Raw genomic sequence first — 23,540 nt, 5'->3', positions numbered from 1 at the left:
CATTACCGAGGAACAAGTCAAACACTGAGTTAGGAGAGAAATGCACAAAACTCTGCAAGTTGTTCAGAAACAAACATTCCTGTTTGTTTCTCTCAAGTCATCAGACGCTAGCCAGCCTGGAGTCTACTTAGGAAGGCTAGAGAGGATGTGAAATTCAGGTTCAGCTCAATATGGATATCTGGTTTCTCTGTAAACCGTTCACACCTACTGCAAACCTCATCCTCCACATACAACACCGTCAGTCACATTCTGTTAAAGTTCCCTCAAAGCACCCACATCCCTGGGTCACTCGTCTTTTCAGTTCGCTGCAGCTAGCCACTGGAACAAGCTGCAAAAAACACTCAAACTCTCTTCATTAAAATACTCAATCATGGACACTCTTACTGACAGTTGTGGCTGCTTCGCGTGATGTATTGTTGTCACAACATTATTGCCCTTTGTGCTGTTGTCTGTGCCCAATAATATTTGTACCATGTTTTGCGCAGCTACCATGTTGTGCTGCTGCCATGTTGTGCTGCTGCCATGTTGTGTTGCTACCATGTTGTTGTCATGCTGTGTTGTCATGTGTTGTTGCCATGCTATGTTGTTGTCTTATGTCTCTCTTTATGTAGTGTTGGGATGTCTCTCTTGTCGTGATGTGTGTTTTGTTTTATTTTAAATTTTTTATCCCCCGTTCCCGCAGGAGGCCTTTTGCCTTTTGGTAGGCCGTCATTGTAAATAAGAATTTGTTCTTAACTGACTTGACTAGTTAAACAAAATAAAATAAAAACATCCAAACACCACATGCAGATAAAGCAGTCGGCATCTGGACTGTGAAGCATCTGATTTGAGGGTTAACGTGACCATTGGTTTTTAATCTCAGTTAGTTCTGCATGACTGGCTATAAATCCCAATGCTCAGGAAGAACATTTTGGGTCACGTCTACTTCATAGTTTTTTGTAGCCGTTTTATCTTGTGTTTTAAAAATGGCAAATTCAATGAGGCCATCCAAGCCATTGCAAAGACTGATACTTTGCTATTTTACTCTGAGCTACACAGCTAAAAATACATGCTTTTTTGACTGTCAGACATGTATATTAAATTTAGTCCCAAATGTATAACAGATGGGATATGCCAAAAGATATCCGCAAGACCTTTATTCAAATACATTTTTTTCCTTAATCAAACATCAGTTTCAACTCACAGTAACATATCAAATGACATAACGAATATTTCACTTGATTGTATATTTTTGGAGCAATTATAGGATTAATTCTAATGGCAGTTCAAGGCCATTATTAATCTCTAGTACCTTACAAAAACTACTCAGACCATTAAGGCACATAAGTAATGCAATATATTAAACAAATGATTTTAAAGGTTTATGGAAAAGAAATAGAGTGAAACACAAAATTAAAATGTAGTCAAACGAGAGAGATAGAACGAGAATGTTCATAATAATATTTTGCATATGAATATGTGCAATGACCTTTCTTTTGCACCTTGTGTTTGGTGAAGGCACTACGTCATGGCTTTCACCTTCCGAAGACAGCTCTGTCATGTGTCATGCTACGCTAGCCCTGTGTCATGCTACGCTGGCCCTCTGTCATGCTACGCTAGCCCGGTGTCATGCTACGTTAGCCCTGTATCATGCTACGCTAGCCCTCTGTCATGCTACGCTATCCCTGTGTCACGCTACACTAGCCCTGTGTCATGCTACACTAGCCCTCTGTCATGGTACGCTAGCCCTGTGTTATGCAATGCTAGCCCTGCGTCATGCCACGCTAGCCCTGTGTCATGCTACGCTAGCCCTGTGTCATGCTACACTAGCTCTGTGACATGCTTTGCTAGCCCTGTGATATTTGCACTCAATGGTATTGACTATGTGATTTAATTCTGTGTCATTTCACCCCGACTGCCTTTGGAAAGTGACTCAAGATACTTTGATGTCTTTGAATTGTAGGCCGCATCAGCGTGGCCTTTGTGAAACTACTGCCAAGTCATGACGAACGCGAGCTCTGATCTCTGAGCTCATTTGGCAGAGACAAGTGTGCTCCAGGACTCATCAACTAGCTTTCCCGTTCGCTATCTTGAGACAGCTACATCACACACACAAACACAGACATACACGCACACACACGTCTCTAGTTTTGTAGGCTCCAATAGCCAACATGTGAATGCATTTAAGTATATGCAGGCAAATTCATAGGAAGACTCGCGTTCCAAGATGCATGCTTGCACATAACATGTCATTAACAATGAAATAACTAGTTAATAATTAGCATTCTAGACTCAGATAACCCCATCTCTGTTGAATCAGTGAATCAGCGGGACCAAACTGGGACAAGCACACAACAAAGAAAGCAACCAACTTCGGGCACTGATCTCACCACCCCAGAGACTTCAGTTTGTCCAACAAATCTACAGACACACACAATTGAATAAACAAAAAGACAAACTGGAACAGCGGCTCCAGTCCTGACAAAGCACAGTGGTATTTTTGGAACAAAATTCAACCAGAGGATTTTTCTATACAGAGCTAGTGGGGATGATGATGTCACATCCTCAGAGGCTTTCATAAGACCAGATGCTACATTAGCATTAGCGGATCTGCTCACTCTTTCGCTCTGGGGACACCGTGGAGGGCCCTCTAAGGCCTCTAAGTAGGCTCCTTTGACTCCCCATACCACCATGACTTGACTTAACAGAGCTTTAGTGCTCAATTCAATCCATATCGCAGAAGTTCAGCGATACAGACTGAATAGAACTCTTACTCTGTTATCAGGGCATAAAATCCAGTCAGTGCATCTTAGCGATCGATTTCGCTGCTAAATTCAGATACAAAACTACTGCGTAGACTTGTGTCGATAGATTTGTTTCCACACAACTCATTATAATAATAGTAATTATAGATGTCATAGCATGTTTGTGAGAGAATTACGTTGGTTAGCTTTTGTGGTGGATATCGCGTTTGTGAAGCGTGAGGTGAAAGTTGGTTAGCCTTTGTGGTGGATATCGAGCTTGTGAAGCGTGAGGTGACAGTTGGTTAGCCTTTGTGGTGGATATCGAGCTTGTGAAGTGTGAGGTGACAGTTGGTTAGCCTTTGTGGTGGATATCGAGCTTGTGAAGCGTGAGGTGACAGTTGGTTAGCCTTTGTGGTGGATATCGAGCTTGTGAAGTGTGAGGTGACAGTTGGTTAGCCTTTGTGGTGGATATCGAGCTTGTGAAGTGTGAGGTGACAGTTGGTTAGCCTTTGTGGTGGATATCGAGCTTGTGAAGTGTGAGGTGACAGTTGGTTAGCCTTTGTGGTGGATATCGAGCTTGTGAAGTGTGAGGTGACAGTTGGTTAGCCTTTGTGGTGGATATCGAGCTTGTGAAGCGTGAGGTGACAGTTGGTTAGCCTTTGTGGTGGATATCGAGCTTGTGAAGCGTGAGGTGACAGTTGGTTAGCCTTTGTGGTGGATATCGAGCTTGTGAAATATGAGGTGACAGTTGGTTAGCCTTTGTGGTGGAAATCGAGCTTGTGAAGTGTGAGGTGACAGTTGGTTAGCCTTTGTGGTGGAAATCGAGCTTGTGAAGTGTGAGGTGACAGTTGGTTAGCCTTTGTGGTGGATATCGAGCTTGTGAAGCGTGAGGTGACAGTTGGTTAGCCTTTGTGGTGGATATCGAGCTTGTGAAGCGTGAGCTGAAAGTTGTGGGAGAGGAAAAACTTGACTCACTTGTGGCCCATTTCGTGAGCGATGGTAAAGGCCAGGTTGAGGCCGTTGTCCTCAGCTAGGATGCATTTCCTTCTCTCGCTGCACATGCCGCTCAGGTAGGCAATGCCTGCAATGGAGAACATGGGGAAAAAATGGTTGACATCTCTAAGGGCGGAATCCATGGTCCGGAGGGGGCTACGCCTTTTCAAACACCTGAAAGACCTTTTTCCTATTTCCTAATTCTCTGTAAAAAAATCCTCCTGACTGGTGGTTATTTTTTAAAGAAACAAAATATGCTTCTATGCATCTCTTCTAAAAATCTGGGTGAAAGATTGAAAGGAATGTCAGTCTTATTCATTACATTTAGTTCCTGCTTGCTTTTTAATTTCAGCAGGCATGCCAGCTAAAATAGTTAGATAAGCTAGCTACTCTAACTTGAGTGATAGCCCGAAATGGCTTATTGGTAGCTAGTTATGGGGTTTGGAGATTGGGAACGTATCTGGGCTAGCTAAAGCCAACTTCATAAAAATGCTAGGTGGCTAGTTGTATTACAAAAAATAATAATATACAGTACCAGTTAAAAGTTTGGACTCATTCAAGGGTTTGCCTTTATTTTTACAATTTTCTACATTGTAGAATAATATTGAAGACATCAAAACTATGAACACATATGGAATCATGTAGTAACCAAAAAAGTGTTAAACAAATCAAAATATATTTAATATTTGAGATTCTTCAAAGTAGCCACCTTTTGCCTTGATGACAGATTTGCAAACGCTTGGCTTTCTCTCAACCAGCTTCATGAGGTGGAATGCATTTAAAATAACAGGTGTGGCTTTCTAAAAGTTCATTTGTGGAATTCCTTTCCTTCTTAATGCGTTTGAGTCAATCAGTTGTTTTTAACAAGGTAGGGTTGGTATACAGAAGATAGCCCTATTTGGTAAAAGACCAAGTCCATATTATAGCAAGAACAGCTCAAATAAGCAAAGAGAAATTACAGTCCATCATTACTTAAGACATAAAGGTCAGTCAAGTCGAAAAACCATCAAACACTATGATAAAACTGGCTCTCATGAGGACTGTCACAGGAACGGAAGACCCAGAGTTACCTCTGCTGCAGAGGATAAGTTCCTTAGAGTTACCAGCCTCAGAAATTGCAGCCCAAATAAATGCTTCACAGAGTCCAAGTAACAGACACATCTCAACATCAACTGTTCAGAGGAGACTGAGCGAATCAGGCCTTCGTGGTCGAAATGCTGCAAAGTAACCACTACTACAGGACACCAATAAGAAGAAGAGACTTGCTTGGGCCAAGAAACACGAGCAATGGACATTAGACATAAGATCCAAATTTGAGATTTTTTATTCCAACTGCTGTGTCTTTGTGAGACGCAGAGTAGGTGAACGGATGACCTCCGCATGTGTGGTTCCCACCGTGAAGCATGGAGGAGGAGGTGTGAGGATGTTTCCACCAGGAAGCATGGAGGAGGAGGTGTGGGGGTGCTTTGCTGGTGAGACCGTCAGGGATTTTTTTAGAATTCAAGGCACACTTAACCAGCATGGCTACCACAGCATTCTGCAGCGATACGCCTCCCATCTGGTTTGCGCTTAGCTATCATTTGTTTTTCAACAGGACAGGCTGTGTAAGGGTTATTTGACCAAGAAGGAGAGTGATGGAGTGCTGCAAGAGATGACCTGGCCTCCACAAACACCCGACATCAACCCAATTGAGATGGTTTGGGATGAGTTGGACCGTAGAGTGAAGGAAAAACAGCCAACAAGTGCTCAGCATATGTGGGAACTCCTTCAAGACTGTTGGAAAAGCATTCCAGGTGAAGCTGGTTGAGAGAATGCCAAGAGTGTGCAAAGGGTGGCTACTTTGAAGAATCTAAAATCTAAAACACTTTTATGTTTACAACATGATTCCATATGTGTTATTTCATAGTTGTGATGTCTTCAGTATTATTCTACAATGTAGAAAATAGTAAATATAAAGACATTTTTGACCGGTAGTATATTTCTATTATTATTATAATAATTTTGTATGTATTTTTTAAACAGGACAAATCTGAGGGAGCACATGCCCCTGTGGGCATGACGGCTCTGGGGCATGACGGCTCTGCCTACAGTAAACCCTAACCCTACAATAAACCCTAAATCTAACCCTACAATAAACCCTAACCCTAACCCTACAATAAACCCTAAATCTAACCCTACAATAAACCCTAACTCTAACCCTACAATAAAACCCTAACTCTAACCCTACAATAAACCTTAACTCTAACCCTACAATAAAACCCTAACTCTAACCCTACAATAAAACCCTAACTCTAACCCTACAATAAACCCTAACTCTAACCCTACAATAATACAGGATTTTCTCCCTTGTCCTCTCCTTTCTCTTCCATTCAGTAATCAAAGTTGTTTCAGGCCTTTACTTAAAAAAATGTGGATTCGGTTCAAAGGGAAAACGCCCTCCATTTCATCCACCGTCAGGTAAATTGCCCTAACAGTTCAACATACTAGCGCCATGTCTGGTGTGCGCTCCCGAATTATGGTCTGGAAATGACAGCTGCAACTCTTTTGCTCCTGCGGGATCAGGTTAAGGGGGAAAACACGAGAAGGGGATTTTGTATTTTCTCATGTAGTGGATCGTATGCTGTGACCTTTGATGGCTTAATCACCCCATTGAAAAGGATCCAGAACTAATGCTTTCCATTACGAAAACCGGCAGAACAATCCTGCCTTTGATGGACGAAAATAAAATAAATTAAGTGCAGTTTCTAAGGGCCTGGATGTCCATTAGACAACTTAGGCTCTCCATCTCACCGCACGCACGCACACACACGCACACGCACGCACACACACACACACTTACACTCCCTGTACTCACTCCTCCCAAAATGTGCTAATTTTCTATGTTTCTGTCTCTGAGAAACCTCTCAAGACAAGGCAATATGACTGGGTTCAATATGACTGGGTTCAATATGACTCAGTTTCAGGGAAATATGACTGGGGTTCAAATTAAATGAAATTAAATCATATTTTATTAGTCACATGCGCCAAATACAACAGGTGTAACCTTACAGGGAAATGCTTACTTACGAGCCCCTAACCAACAATGCAGTACAAATAAGAATAAGAAATAAAAGTAACAAGTAATTAAAGAGCAGCAGTAAAATAACAATAGTGAGACTATATACAGGGGTACCAGCACAGAGTTAATGTGCGGGGGCACCGGTTAGTCGAGGTAATTTAGGTAATATGTACATGTAGGTAGAGTTATTAAAGTGACTATGCATAGGTGATAAACAACAGAGTAGCAGAAGTGAGAGTCCGGGTAGCCATTTGATTAGATGTTCAGTCTTATGGCTCAGGTCTCACTTGCCATGCGGTAGCAGAGAGAACAGTCTATGACTAGTTCAGGGCAATATGACTGGTTTCAATATGACTGGTTTCAATATGACTGGGTTCAATATGACTGGGTTCAATATGAGTGGGTTCCAGGGCAATATGACTGGTGTTTCAGGGCTAGACGGTAGAGATTAGCCCCTAATCTGGCCATTAGTGAATGCTAGGACTCTCTGGCAGCCCGGCCCTGTGAAGTAAAAGCCAGTCTCTCTGTTCCCCTGTACTTAGCTGGGCATCTGGCCCTTCTGGGTGTTGAGTTGGCTTGAAAAGGCCCCTGTAATGACACCCCTCCACTCCCTTTTGAGAAATGTGAGACAACAAGTCACTTCTGATCCCGATGATAACGCTCTCTGCCGTCACCCATTTATGTAAGGCACTTTGTCGGTAGGCAAACCATGTCAATAACAGGCAGTGGCTGGAGGTAAGATGTGTTTGGTCTGGCGTTGTTCCTGGGGGGGGGGGGGGGGGGGGGGGCAGACAATGAATCTTTATGCTAGACGTTTTGACATATTGTCTCATATTATCTCCAGCCGGCAAATCCTCCATCATTAGTCAAACTTAAACGTAAATGATGGGGGGGGGGGGGGGGGGGGGCAGACAATCAATCTTTATGCTAGACGTTTTGACATATTGTCTCATATTATCTCCAGCCGGCAAATCCTCCATCATTAGTCAAACTTAAACGTAAATGAGGGGGACGGACGGACTAAATCAGGTTTTACAACAACATAGCGGAGCTTCCACCGAGCCCACAACGGTCTCCAGATTGTCTTCTTTTCACGGAAAGTAATGGAAGCAGCAGAATATTTGTTGTGTTCTCCCTCCGTCAGATAGTAAAGAAATGTAACATAACAACTTGTTTTTATGAAGTATGTGTTCAATGAACCTGCAACTCCAAATCCAGGGGAAAGAAATATGGACTTTTGTCCTCCCGGAGTACCCAAATCCATTTCGCTTGATATTTTTATAGTTAAACATCAATCTGGGAATCGGTCTAACGACAAACCCATGCCTCTAAGCCCACATGTGTGGTACACCTGTACTGACTATGCGGCGGTACGACCGTCAAACCTACATTAACCAAGGTGCTTTAGGATCTGGTTTGGAGTTCTCCCCTCATTCTGTCCTGTCATACTTGGGCTGCCGTTATCTGAAATAGGGTACGGTTTAGGGTATCTAGGGTACGGTTTAGGGTATCTAGGGTACGGTTTAGGGTATCTAGGGTACGGATTAGGGTATCTAGGGTACGGGTTAGGGTATCTAGGGTACGGGTTAGGGTATCTAGGGTATGGTTTAGGGTATCTAGGGTAGGGTTTAGGGTATCTAGGGTACGGGTTAGGGTATCTAGGGTACGGTTTAGGGTATCTAGGGTATGAGTTAGGGTATCTAGGGTACGGTTTAGGGTATCTAGGGTACGGTTTAGGGTATCTAGGGTACGGTTTAGGGTATCTAGGGTACGGGTTAGGGTATCTAGGGTACGGGTTAGGGTATCTAGGGTACGGGTTAGGGTATCTAGGGTACGGTTTAGGGTATCTAGGGTACGGTTTAGGGTATCTAGGGTACGGTTTAGGGTATCTAGGGTACGGGTTAGGGTATCTAGGGGACGGGTTAGGGTATCTAGGGTACGGGTTAGGGTATCTAGGGTACGGTTTAGGGTATCTAGGGTACGGGTTAGGGTATCTAGGGTACGGGTTAGGGTATCTAGGGTACGGGTTAGGGTATCTAGGGTACGGTTTAGGGTATCTAGGGTACGGTTTAGGGTATCTAGGGTACGGTTTAGGGTATCTAGGGTACGGGTTAGGGTATCTAGGGTACGGGTTAGGGTATCTAGGGTACGGTTTAGGGTATCTAGGGTACGGGTTAGGGTATCTAGGGTACGGGTTTGGGTATCTAGGGTACGGGTTAGGGTATCTAGGGTACGGATTAGGGTATCTAGGGTACGGGTTAGGGTATCTAGGGTACGGGTTAGGGTATCTAGGGTACGGGTTAGGGTATCTGTGATCTACGAGTAAGTGAACGTCAGATGAACATTATGTAGTAACTAGAATGCGATTGTATGGTGATGGGATTTTCAGGTGCTCTACTTAAAGCAGTCACTTTAACGTCTGTGCATCTACCCCGCACAAAACAAAAATTCCCCACCATGTTGTTGTAGCATTTTTACTCCATCCTTAATCTAAGGCTTAAACTGACAAATATGTACCCAATAATATCCTACCCACTGCAGATGCACTCAAAGCCATCAAATTGTTGCACAGCGTAACTGGTGAAGAAAAAGGGAAACGTGTCATTTTAGTGTATGATTTTAGAGTGAGGATGAAAGGGAAACGTGTCATTTTAGTGTATGATTTTAGAGTGAGGATGAGAGGGAAACGTGTCATTTTAGTGTATGATTTTAGAGTGAGGATGAGAGGGAAACATGTCATTTTAGTGTATGATTTTAGAGTGAGGATGAGAGGGAAACGTGTCATTTTAGTGTATGATTTTAGAGTGAGGTCGAGAGGGAAACATGTCATTTTAGTGTATGATTTTAGAGTGAGGATGAGAGGGAAACATGTCATTTTAGTGTATGATTTTAGAGTGAGGATGAGAGGGAAACATGTCATTTTAGTGTATGATTTTAGAGTGAGGTGAGAGGGAAACATGTAATTTTAGTGTATGATTTTAGAGTGAGGATGAGAGGGAAACATGTCATTTTAGTGTATGATTTTAGAGTGAGGTCGAGAGGGAAACATGTAATTTTAGTGTATGATTTTAGAGTGAGGTCGAGAGGGAAACATGTCATTTTAGTGTATGATTTTAGAGTGAGGATGAGAGGGAAACGTGTCATTTTAGTGTATGATTTTAGAGTGAGGTGAGAGGGAAACATGTCATTTTAGTGTATGATTTTAGAGTGAGGATGAGAGGGAAACATGTCATTTTAGTGTATGATTTTAGAGTGAGGTCGAGAGGGAAACATGTCATTTTAGTGTATGATTTTAGAGTGAGGATAAGAGGGAAACATGTCATTTTAGTGTATGATTTTAGAGTGAGGTCGAGAGGGAAACATGTCATTTTAGTGTATGATTTTAGAGTGAGGATGAGAGGGAAACGTCATTTTAGTGTATGATTTTAGAGTGAGGTCGAGAGGGAAACATGTCATTTTAGTGTATGATTTTAGAGTGAGGATGAGAGGGAAACGTGTCATTTTAGTGTATGATTTTAGAGTGAGGTGAGAGGGAAACATGTAATTTTAGTGTATGATTTTAGAGTGAGGATGAGAGGGAAACATGTCATTTTAGTGTATGATTTTAGAGTGAGGATGAGAGGGAAACATGTCATTTTAGTGTATGATTTTAGAGTGAGGATGAGAGGGAAACATGTCATTTTAGTGTATGATTTTAGAGTGAGGTCGAGAGGGAAACATGTCATTTTAGTGTATGATTTTAGAGTGAGGATGAGAGGGAAACATGTCATTTTAGTGTATGATTTTAGAGTGAGGTCGAGAGGGAAACATGTATTTTAGTGTATGATTTTAGAGTGAGGTCGAGAGGGAAACATGTCATTTTAGTGTATGATTTTAGAGTGAGGATGAGAGGGAAACGTGTCATTTTAGTGTATGATTTTAGAGTGAGGTCGAGAGGGAAACATGTCATTTTAGTGTATGATTTTAGAGTGAGGTCGAGAGGGAAACATGTCATTTTAGTGTATGATTTTAGAGTGAGGATGAGAGGGAAACATGTCATTTTAGTGTATGATTTTAGAGTGAGGTGAGAGGGAAACATGTCATTTTAGTGTATGATTTTAGAGTGAGGATGAGAGGGAAACATGTCATTTTAGTGTATGATTTTAGAGTGAGGTCGAGAGGGAAACGTGCCATTTTAGTGTATGATTTTAGAGTGAGGATGAGAGGGAAACGTGTCATTTTAGTGTATGATTTTAGAGTGAGGTCGAGAGGGAAACATGTCATTTTAGTGTATGATTTTAGAGTGAGGTCGAGAGGGAAACATGTCATTTTAGTGTATGATTTTAGAGTGAGGATGAGAGGGAAACATGTCATTTTAGTGTATGATTTTAGAGTGAGGTCGAGAGGGAAACATGTCATTTTAGTGTATGATTTTAGAGTGAGGTCGAGAGGGAAACGTGTCATTTTAGTGTATGATTTTAGAGTGAGGTCGAGAGGGAAACGTGTCATTTTAGTGTATGATTTTAGAGTGAGGTCGAGAGGGAAACGTGTCATTTTAGTGTATGATTTTAGAGTGAGGTCGAGAGGGAAACATGTCATTTTAGTGTATGATTTTAGAGTGAGGTCGAGAGGGAAACGTGTCATTTTAGTGTATGATTTTAGAGTGAGGTCGAGAGGGAAACATGTCATTTTAGTGTATGATTTTAGAGTGAGGTCGAGAGGGAAACGTGTCATTTTAGTGTATGATTTTAGAGTGAGGTCGAGAGGGAAACGTGTCATTTTAGTGTATGATTTTAGAGTGAGGTCGAGAGGGAAACGTGTCATTTTAGTGTATGATTTTAGAGTGAGGTCGAGAGGGAAACGTGTCATTTTAGTGTATGATTTTAGAGTGAGGATGAGAGGGAAACATGTCATTTTAGTGTATGATTTTAGAGTGAGGATGAGAGGGAAACATGTCATTTTAGTGTATGATTTTAGAGTGAGGATGAGAGGGAAACATGTCATTTTAGTGTATGATTTTAGAGTGAGGTCGAGAGGGAAACGTGTCATTTTAGTGTATGATTTTAGAGTGAGGTCGAGAGGGAAACGTGTCATTTTAGTGTATGATTTTAGAGTGAGGATGAGAGGGAAACATGTCCTTTTAGTGTATGATTTTAGAGTGAGGTCGAGAGGGAAACTCGCCTATAGCAACAAAAAACCTTCAGTTCAAATAACATGGTCATAATCCGAACAGAAACAAGGGGGTGTTACGCCCGAATTTGTCAAACATTAACGTTTAGCTTGGCAGCCATGTTGCACGCTGCAGCAGGGACAGCATAAGGTATCCATTGCAGCACCAGCCTTGATAGAGTACCTGAGGACTGGTAGTTGTAAGGAGGAATGGCCGACACGAACCAGAGGAATCAGAGGTCAACGGCTAGCTTTCCCCCTTAAAGGTTTCTTTCTCTCCATCTACCTGTCCCTCTCTACACTGATGCTTTTTGTTACGTGCTGTGTGTGTGTGTGTGTGTGTGTGTGTGTGTGTGTGTGTGTGTGTGTGTGTCATGCAAGTTCCACACTCGGAGGCTGAAAACTAGCCCTGAAGCCAGCAAGGAGGCTAGGGAGAGTGGGGTCAAAGGGGAGGGGTCAAATACAGTGTACTTTGACACCTCCGAGAGGTCATTAAAACCTAACAGATCTCCGGACGGGACAGCCAACACACGGACCCGAGGCCCGCTGGGTCTTAACTGGTACCTGTGTCGCTTTGACTCACACAACTGCATGCAGGCACACATGCAAGTATGCACATACACACACAAACACACACACAAATACACACACAAATACACACACATACACGCACACACATATACAAACACACACACAAATACACACACACACACAAATACACACACAAATACACACACACGCACACACACACACACACACACACACACATACACACTTAGTTATTAGAGCATAGCTACAGGGGTGGTCCTAGTTTTGAGAGGAACCCCATTATAGACTTTACTGTCCATGCAACTATATTAATCGTTTCCTGATAAAACCCACAACATGTCGATGTCCACCAGAGAGCTTCAGAGCTACACCAACAAACCACATGTCCTTCTAACACAGACAGGATTACATCCACACCAAACAAACCACATGTCCTTCTAACACAGACAGGATTACATCCACACCAAACAAACCACATGTCCTTCTAACACAGACAGGATTACAGCCACACCAAACAAACCACATGTCCTTCTAACACAGACAGGATTACAGCCACACCAAACAAACCACATGTCCTTCTAACACAGACAGGATTACATCCACACCAAACAAACCACATGTCCTTCTAACACAGACAGGATTACAGCCACACCAAACAAACCACATGTCCTTCTAACACAGACAGGATTACAGCCACACCAAACAAACCACATGTCCTTCTAACACAGACAGGATTACAGCCACACCAAACAAACCACATGTCCTTCTAACACAGACAGGATTACAGCCACACCAAACAAACCACATGTCCTTCTAACACAGACAGGATTACAGCCACACCAAACAAACCACATGTCCTTCTAACACAGACAGGATTACAGCCACACCAAACAAACCACATGTCCTTCTAACACAGACAGGATTAATCCTAACACAGACATGATTACATCCACACCAAACAAACCACATGTCCTTCTAACACAGACAGGATTAATCCTAACACAGACAGGATTAATCCTAACACAGACAGGATTAATCCTAACACAGACAGGATTACATCATGTTTCCCTCCGCCCTTCCTTTATTCTCAGTGGAGGTGCATGGCGTGTTGCTCGGTGGTCTGTTCACCCTCTGCCTTATTGGTCCTGGTCATAAGTAGGGCACTAAATAGGGAATAGGGTGCCATTTGGGACACAGCTCCTCCTTGTGACTACCTGTAAGGAAAGGCATGCGCTGAGCTTGGCCAGGGAGTGGAAGTGCCCGCGGTGTGGCTCATTATGTCTTCCTATAAAAACCAGGGTGAACAACAACAATATGGGCCATTGCCTATGCGCTGGTGTGTGTGTCTGTGTGTGCTGTGTGTGCTGTGTGTGTCTGTGTGTGTCTGTGTGTGCTGTGTATGATGTGTGTCTGTGTGTGCTGTGTGTCTGTGTGTCTGTGTGTGCTGTGTATGATGTGTGTCTGTGTGTGCTGTGTGTCTGTGTGTGCTGTGTGTGTCTGTGTGTGCTATGTGTGTCTGTGTGTGCTGTGTGTGCATGTGTCTGTGTGTCTGTGTGTGCATGTGTCTGTCTGTTTGTGCTGTGTGCATGTGTCTGTGTGTGCTATGTGTGTCTGTGTGTGCTGTGTGTGTCTGTGTGTGCTATGTGTGTCTGTGTGTGCTGTGTGTGCATGTGTCTGTGTGTCTGTGTGTGCATGTGTCTGTCTGTATGTGCTGTGTGCATGTGTCTGTGTGTGATGTGTGTCTGTGTGTGCTGTGTGTGCTGTGTGTCTGTGTGTGCTGTGTGTGCTGTGTGTCTGTGTGTGCTGTGTGTCTGTGGGTCTGTGTGTGCTGTGGGTCTGTGTGTGCTGTGTGTCTGTGTGTCTGTGTGTGCTGTGGGTCTGTGTGTGCTGTGGGTCTGTGTGTGCTGTGTGTGCTGTGGGTCTGTGTGTGCTGTGTGTGCTGTGGGTCTGTGTGTGCTGTGTGTCTGTGTGTGCTGTGTGTCTGTGTGTCTGTGTGTGCATGTGTCTGTCTGTATGTGCTGTGTGCATGTGTCTGTGTGTGCTGTGTGTCTGTGTGTGCTATGTGTCTGTGTGTGCTGTGTGTCTGTGTCTGTGTGTCACAGGGGGCATCCTGCAGCATGTCATAGATCTGGAGGGTTACCAAAACAAACCACTAAGACTAAATGACTCAAATAAAATGCGTAACGCCAATTAATTATAAACTGGATATATAAATAGATGGAGGCAACTGATGGACAAAACTTAATTCAAATGAAAAACCCTTGTTATTGGATTGTGTTACTCAGCCATACGTCACAAATGAACTCCAGTAAGAACTAATCTGATTGGCTCATGAGTCATCATGGGAAGCCAATCAAGTCAATGTGTTCGGTTAAGTGTTCTGGTGTTCGGTTAAGTTGCCCCTAGACACTGATCAGGTGTCAGTTTAGCATTTCCCCCACTAATGGTTAAGGTTAAGATTGGGGAAGGGGAAGCTGGTCCTAGATCTGTACCTAGAGGAAACTTCATCCTGGAACAGATACACAATGACCAAGGCAATAGAATGGAGTCACATGGTAAGCATTCACATGAGTGGCTTCAAGAGTTCTTATCAGCTCTGTCTTGAGAGAGACAGTAGGGATGAATAGCTGCTCCTTTAAGATGTTCCTGAACCATTACATAACACATATAACTCAATTTGACCAACACATTCCTATATTGCTTCTCAAATGGCACACTATTGCCTATGTAGTGCACTACTTCTGATCAGGGTACATAGCCTAAAATCCCCGCGCTGACAAGGTAAAAGTCTGTCGTTCTGCCCCTGAGCAAGGCAGTTAACCCAATGCTCCCCGGGCGCTGAAGACGTGGATATCGATTAAGGAAGCCCCCCACACCTCTCTGATTCAGAGGAAGACACATTTCAGTTGAAGGCATTCAGTTGTACAACTGACTAGGTATCCCCCTTTCCCTTTAGATCTCTGGTCATAAGCAGTGCACTATATAGGGAATAGTGTGCCATTTGGACGCATTCTAGGAATGCGGTGGTCAAATTGAGTGATATTTGTTATGTAATAGTTCAGGAATATCTTAAATGCACCACACTCAGGGGAATGAATGTAACATGGTTCAGGAATATCTTAAATGCACCACACTCAGGGGAATGAATGTAGCATAGTTCAGGAATATCTTAAATGCACCACACTCAGGGGAATGAATGTAGCATAGTTCAGGAATATCTTAAATGAGCATCTCGGGGGAATGAATGTAGCATGGTTCAGGAATATCTTAAATGAGCATCTCGGGGGAATGAATGTAGCATGGTTCAGGAATATCTTAAATGCACCACATTCAGGGGAATGAATGTAGCATAGTTCAGGAATATCTTAAATGAGCATCTCGGGGGAATGAATGTAGCATGGTTCAGGAATATCTTAAATGCACCACACTCAGGGGAATGAATGTAGCATAGTTCAGGAATATCTTAAATGCACCACACTCAGGGGAATGAATGTAGCATAGTTCAGGAATATCTTAAATGCACCACACTCAGGGGAATGAATGTAGCATAGTTCAGGAATATCTTAAATGCACCACACTCAGGGGAATGAATGTAACGTGGTTCAGGAATATCTTAAATGCACCACACTCAGGGGAATGAATGTAACGTGGTTCAGGAATATCTTAAATGCACCACACTCAGGGGAATGAATGTAGCATAGTTCAGGAATATCTTAAATGCACCACACTCAGGGGAATGAATGTAACATGGTTCAGGAATATCTTAAATGCACCACACTCAGGGGAATGAATGTAGCATAGTTCAGGAATATCTTAAATGCACCACACTCAGGGGAATGAATGTAACATGGTTCAGGAATATCTTAAATGCACCACACTCAGGGGAATGAATGTAACATGGTTCAGGAATATCTTAAATGCACCACACTCAGGGGAATGAATGTAACGTGGTTCAGGAATATCTTAAATGCACCACACTCAGGGGAATGAATGTAACGTGGTTCAGGAATATCTTAAATGCACCACACTCAGGGGAATGAATGTAGCATAGTTCAGGAATATCTTAAAGGAGCATCTCGGGGAAATGAATGTAACATAGTTCAGGAATATCTTAAAGGAGCATCTCGGGGGAATACAGTGCATTCGGAAAGTATTCAGATCTCTTCACATTTGACACATTTTGTTACGTTACAGCCTTACTCTAAAATGGATTAAATAGTATTTTCCCTCATCAATCTCCACACAATACCCCGTAATGACAAAGCAAAAACAGGTTTTTAGAATTTTTAGCAAATTTACTACAAATTTTTAAAAAATGAAAAAATCACATTTATATTATAAGTATTCAGTCCCTTTACTGAGTACTTTGTTGAAGCACCTTTGGCAGTGATAACAGCCTCGAGTCTTCTAGGGTAGAGCCTCTCAAGCACTGTCAGGTTCGACGGGGAGCGTCACGAGAAAGCTATTTTCAGGTCTATCCAGAGATGTTTGATCGGGTTCAAGTCCGGGCTCTGTCTGGGCCACTCAAGGACATTCAGAGACGTGTCCCGAAGCCACTCCTGCATTGTCTTGGCTGCGTGCTTAAGGTTGTTGTCACGTTAGAAGGTGAGCCTTCTCCCCAGTCTGAGGTCCTGAGCACTCTGAAGCATGTTTTCATCAAGGATCTCTCTGTACTTTGCTCCGTTCATTTCCCCCTCGATCCTGACTAGTATCCCAGTCCCTGCAGCTGAAAAACATCCCCACAGCATGATGCTGCCACCACCATGCGTCAAGATAGAGATGGTATTGGCCAGGTGATGAGCAGTGCCTGGTTTCCTCCAGACGTGACGCTTGGCATTCAGGCCAAAGATTTCAATCATGGTTTTGGGGCGACAGGTAGCCTAGTGGTTAGAGCATTGGGCTCGTAACCAAAAGGTTGCTAGATCGAATCACTGAATTGACAAGATAAAAATCTGTCGTTCTGCCCCTGAACAAGGCAGTTAACCCACTGTTCCTAAGCCGTCAAATAAGAATTTGTTCTTAACTGACTTTCCAAGTTAAATAAAGGTTAAATAAAATAATTAATAAATAAATGGTTCCATCTGACCAGAGAATCTTGTTTCTCATGGTCAGAGTCCTTTAGGTGCCTTTTGGCAAACTCAAAGCGGGCTGTCATGTGCCTTTTACTGAAGAATGGCTTCCGTATGGCCAATCTACCATAAAGGCCTGAATGGTGGATGGTTGTCTTTCTGGAATGTTCTCCCATCTCCACAGAGGAACTCTGGAGCTCTGTCAGAGTGACCATCTTGTTCTTGGTCACCTCCCTGACCAAGACCCTTCTATCCCGATTGCTCAGTTTGGCCTGGCGCCAAGCTCTAGGAAGAGACTTGGTAGTTCCAAACTTCTTCCATTAAAGAATGATGGAGGCCACTGTGTTCTTGGGGACCTTCAATGCTGCAGATATATTTTGGTACACTTCCCCAGATCTGTGCCTTGACATGTAGAAACATCTCAAGGATGATCAATGGAAACAGGATGCACTTGAGCTCAATTTCAAGTCTCATAGCAAAGGGTCTGAAAACTTATGTAAATGAGGCATTTCTGTTTTTTTATTTTTAATACATTTGTACAAAAATGTCTAAACCCCCTTTTTCCGCTTTGTCATTACGTGGCATTGTGTCCAGATTGATGAGGAAATGTTTTATTTAATCAATTTTAGAATAAAGCTGTAACGTAACAAAATGTGGAAAAAGTCAAGCAGTCTGAATACTTACCAAATGCACTGGATGTTAAAGGAGCAGCTCAGAGGAATGGGTGACCAAGAATCATAGCGTATGCAGTCTAACTATTAACTATTAACACGACTAACTATAATTGATTAACTAGTAACACTACTAACTAGCAACAATTAACACTACTAACTATAAACAATCAACTATTAACACTAACTATAAACCATTAACACGACTAACTATAATTGATTAACTATTAACACTACTAACTATAAACAATCAACTATTAACACTAACTATAAACTATTAAAACTACTAACTATAAATTATTAACACTACTAACTATAGACTATTAACACTACTAACTATAAACTATTAACTATTAACACTAACTATAAACTATTAAAACTACTAACTATAAATTATTAACACTACTAACTATAAACTATTAAAACTACTAACTATAAACTATTAAAACTACTAACTATAAACAAGTAACTATTAACACTACTAACTATAAACTATCAACTATTAACACTACTAACTATAAACTATTAAAACTACTAACTATAAACAAGTAACTATTAACACTACTAACTATAAACTATCAACTATTAACACTACTAACTATAAACTATCAACTATTAACACTACTAACTATAAACTATTAACTATTAACACTACTAACTATAAACTATTAAAACTACTAACTATAAACAAGTAACTATTAACACTACTAACTATAAACTATTAACTATTAACACTATTAACTATAAACAAGTAACTATTAACACTAACTATAAACTATTAACACTACTAACTATAAACTATTAACTATTAACACTACTAACTATAAACAAGTAACTATTAACACTACTAACTATAAACTATCAACTATTAACACTATTAACTATAAACTATTAAAACTACTAACTATAAACAAGTAACTATTAACACTACTAACTATAAACTATTAACACTACTAACTATAAACAAGTAACTATTAAAACTACTAACTATAAACTATTAACTATTAACACTACTAACTATAAACTATTAAAACTACTAACTATAAACAAGTAACTATTAACACTACTAACTATAAACTATCAACTATTAACACTACTAACTATAAACTATTAACTATTAACACTATTAACTATAAACAAGTAACTATTAACACTATTAATTATTAACTATTAACACTAACTATAAACTAGTACCTAGTAACACTACTAACTATAAACTATCAACTATTAACACTATTAACTATAAACTATTAAAACTACTAACTATAAACAAGTAACTATTAACACTACTAACTATAAACTATTAACACTACTAACTATAAACAAGTAACTATTAAAACTACTAACTATAAACTATTAACTATTAACACTAACTACTAACTATAAACTATGAACACTACTAACTATAAACTATTAACTATTAACACTACTAACTATTAACTATTAACACTAACTATAAACTATTAACTATTAACACTATTAATTATTAACTATTAACACTAACTATAAACTAGTACCTAGTAACACTACTAACTATAAACTATTAAAACTACTAACTATAAACAAGTAACTATTAACACTACTAACTATAAACTATTAACTATTAACACTATTAACTATAAACAAGTAACTATTAACACTACTAACTATAAACTATTAACTATTAACACTACTAACTATAAACTATTAACTATTAACACTACTAACTATAAACTATAAACTATTAACACTAACTATAAACTATTAACTATTAACACTACTAACTATAAACTATAAACTATTAACACTACTAACTATAAACTATTAACTATTAACACTACTAACTATAAACTATTAACTATTAACACTAACTACTAACTATAAACTATTAACACTACTAACTATAAACTATTAACTATTAACACTACTAACTATAAACTATTAACACTACTAACTATAAACTATTAACTATTAACACTAACTATAAACTATTAACTATTAACACTATTAATTATTAACTATTAACACTAACTATAAACTAGTACCTAGTAACACTACTGACTATCAACTATTAACACTAACTATAAACTATTAACACAAACTACAAGCGATAAACTATTAACACTACTAACTATAAACAAGTAGCTAGTAGTACTACTAACGATCAACTATTAACACTAACTATAAATTATTAACTATTAACACTAACTATAAACTAGTAACTAGTAACACTACTAACTATAAACAAGTAACTAGTAACATTACTAACTATTAACACTAACTATAAACTATTAACTATTAACACTAACTATAAACTCAATGTACTACCTTCAACAGCAACAATGGGACTTTATCCTTAACATCAAGGTTCCACTTTGCTTTGGCACACTGATACACACATGCTTGCAGACACAGACAAACACAGGGAGAGCTGTAAATCCCACTCACCTACAGTGTCACAGGGTTCATCTTTATGCACGCAGAAATCCTTCCTGCAACATAAAACACAAAGAAACGTTTCACATTCACCTGGGAAAAGCCAACGTTGATGCTCTGATCCGCCTTGCCCACTTGATTGGTATGGCTCAGTAGAGAGGTATCAAGGCCTGCTTATCCCCTCCGGTGGCAGAGTAGACCAAGTACCGTGGATTAGCAGGGGATATAGGAGCAGTCATCGATCCTCGAATCCTCAAAGCTGCTATTGGGGGTTAATCGGGAGTTACGTCTCAAATTCAGAAGGGAGAACTTGGGGGTGGGGCTGGCAAAGGTTGTGACCTCTATAAAGGCAACGCCTCAGGTACCTAACCCCAGCTCTCACACATGACTGTGTAGCTGTGTGGTCGAGGATGAGGGCGTGTGTGCGGTGCTTGTGTGTGTTTATGGTGAACTACAGGTACCATATAAGGTATGTACCTTAGCCCATTTCTATTTAATCTCCATAGAAAAGGGATTGAACGGGTTTATTATAGTTCAGTACATGAGTTATTGTTATGGCTTCAGATTTGACTTGGCTGTATTTTCAGGTGAAGAGAAATGGTCTCGTGAAGGACTGGTCTCTTCAGTCTTTGTCTTGATTTTTTAAATGAACCATTCACTGTTATCATTATTATGATAATGATAACTTTACCCTTTGGCAGATGTTGTTACTCATGTTCTCAGTCTTTTCAGGATAAACCCTTGGTGTGTGTGTCTTGCACGCCAAACGCTTAGTCAGTATGTGTGTGTGTGTGTGTGTGTGAGAGAGAGTGTGTGTGTGCGTGTGTGTACGTGTGTGTGTGTGTACCCGTGAGTGTGTGCACACGCGAGTCTACCGTACGACAGTGACAAATGCATGTAGCACAAACACAGGTGGGAATGTGTCACACTAACCCTCTGAAGGGACCCAAACACTCCCCACTATCTCTCTGAGGCCCTAACCCACCACACTAACCCTCTGAGGAGACCCTAACCATTCACACTAACCCTCTGAGGGGAATGGGGCCAGCTCTTTTATCTGACAACGTTCCGCGCTGCGCCAACATCAAACACCTGCTTGCTCGGAATCACCCATCAGAGCGCTGAGACCTATCAACAGGTCCGAATCAGATTCTGACTCCAGCCAGCTCTTTTCGGAGGGGATTTAAAGCTAAACTGGACGGATAATTTGGCTGGCCAAATAATTCAAAAGCTTAGTCCCAAATGGCATCCTATTCCCAAGGAACTGGTCAAAGGTAGTGCACTAAATAGGGACTAGAGGGCTATTTGGGACAGAGCGGGTCGTACGTGATCACTGCCCATTAACAGCTTAATTGAAATGAAAACCAAAAAGACTGCATGTTCTGAGTCAGCATCGAGTGCCGAAATACTTTCCCATGAAGTTGACTGAGTCCTCTCTCTGTTAATACCTCAAAACATGAAGGTCTCTCTGTTAATACCTCATGACATACCTCGTCCCATAGGGCGGTGCACAATTGGCCCAGTGTCGTCCGGGTTAGGGTTTGGCCGGGGTAGGCCGTCATTGTAAATAAGAATTTGTTCTTATTCTGACTTGCCTAGTTAAATAAAGGGGTCTCTGTGTTAATACCCCATGACATGGAGGTCTCGCTGTTAATAGGTCTCTCTGTTAATCTCTGTTAATTAATACCTCATGACATGGAGGTCTCTCTGTTAATACCTCATGACATGGAATGTCTCTCTGTTAAAACCTCTCTTTGTTAATAAAGTCTTCCTGTCCTGTAGCAGTCCTCATGAGAGTCAGTTTCATCATAGTGCTTGATGGTTTTTGCGACTGCACTTGAAGAAACTTTCAAAGTTCTTGAAATTTTCCGCAGTTACTGACCTTCATGTCTTAAATGAATGATGGACTACCGTTTCTTGTCGCTTATTTGATCTGTTCTTGCCATAATATGGACTTGGTCTTTTACCAAATAGGGCTATCTTCTGTATACCACCCCTACCTTGTCACAACACAACTGATTGTCTCAAATGCATTAAGAAGGAAAGAAATTCCACAAATTAACTTTTAATAAGGCACACCTGTTAATTGAAATGCATTCCAGGTGACTACCTCATGAAGCTGGTTGAGAGAATGCCAAGAGTGTGCAAAGCTGTCATCAAGGCCAAGGGAAGCTACTTTGAAGAATCTCAAATATACAATTATTTTTTATTTGTTTAGCACTTTTTTGGCTACTACATGATATGTGTTATTTCAAAGTTTTGATGTCTTCACTATTATTCTACAATGTAGAAAATAGTAAAAATAAAGAAAAACCCTTGAATGAGTAGGTGTTTCCACACTTTTGACTGGTACTGTATGAATAGCTACTTGTAGGAACTGACCTTTCGAAATCGGAGTCTGTTTATTTTTTTGCAGTACTACCTAGGTATTGGACAGTGGAATGGGTAAAGGTGTTGATGGGCAGGTGACGTGACCAATGGCTGGCCTACTGGGTGTGTTCTAAATGTATGTCACGGCTGCAGGAGATCACACCTGCCTGGACACTTTGGGGATAAATGACCAGTACATGTTTAAAAGTAATGCACGCACATCCAGCGATTTTATAGGTACAGGATTCAAAAGATTACATAATAGAAAATAAATCGATTAAACAGGAGGCGAAAAATTTCACAGAAATAAAGTATATGGGAGTGTGTGTGTGGGTATCTATTTATTTATTTGAACAGTGCTTGCAATGGACACAGTACCGTGTGATTAGAATGGCCGTGTCCACGGAGGGTAGGTCCTCCCTCCACCGAGTGCTGAAGTCTGACATCACGCTCTTCTTCCCATACTCCTCCTGCTGCCAACGACAGAAACTCTCCAGCATCTTCTCACCATGGTGACCAATGTACATGTCTGACTGCACAGACA

General features: G+C 41.0%; 1 protein-coding gene across 1 annotated transcript in view; it reads right to left on the bottom strand.

Annotated features, from left to right (window-relative positions):
• The window catches only part of LOC110524944 (A disintegrin and metalloproteinase with thrombospondin motifs 19), a 123,986-nt gene that overhangs the window by 83,184 nt on the left and 17,262 nt on the right, over positions 1 to 23,540 (bottom strand). Inside the window, exons 6-8 of the mRNA XM_036976698.1 lie at positions 23,375 to 23,529; positions 20,639 to 20,682; positions 3,699 to 3,804 (exon numbers count right to left, since the gene is read on the bottom strand). Of these exons, the coding sequence (XP_036832593.1) occupies positions 3,699 to 3,804; positions 20,639 to 20,682; positions 23,375 to 23,529 (305 nt within the window). The remainder of the gene's footprint in view (positions 1 to 3,698; positions 3,805 to 20,638; positions 20,683 to 23,374; positions 23,530 to 23,540) is intronic.

This window comes from Oncorhynchus mykiss, chromosome 5, assembly GCF_013265735.2.
Source record: "Oncorhynchus mykiss isolate Arlee chromosome 5, USDA_OmykA_1.1, whole genome shotgun sequence".
In the NCBI taxonomy this organism is placed as follows: Eukaryota; Metazoa; Chordata; class Actinopteri; order Salmoniformes; family Salmonidae; genus Oncorhynchus; species Oncorhynchus mykiss.
Note: the sequence above shows the minus strand (reverse complement) of the source record. Positions and strands in the feature narration are given on the sequence as shown.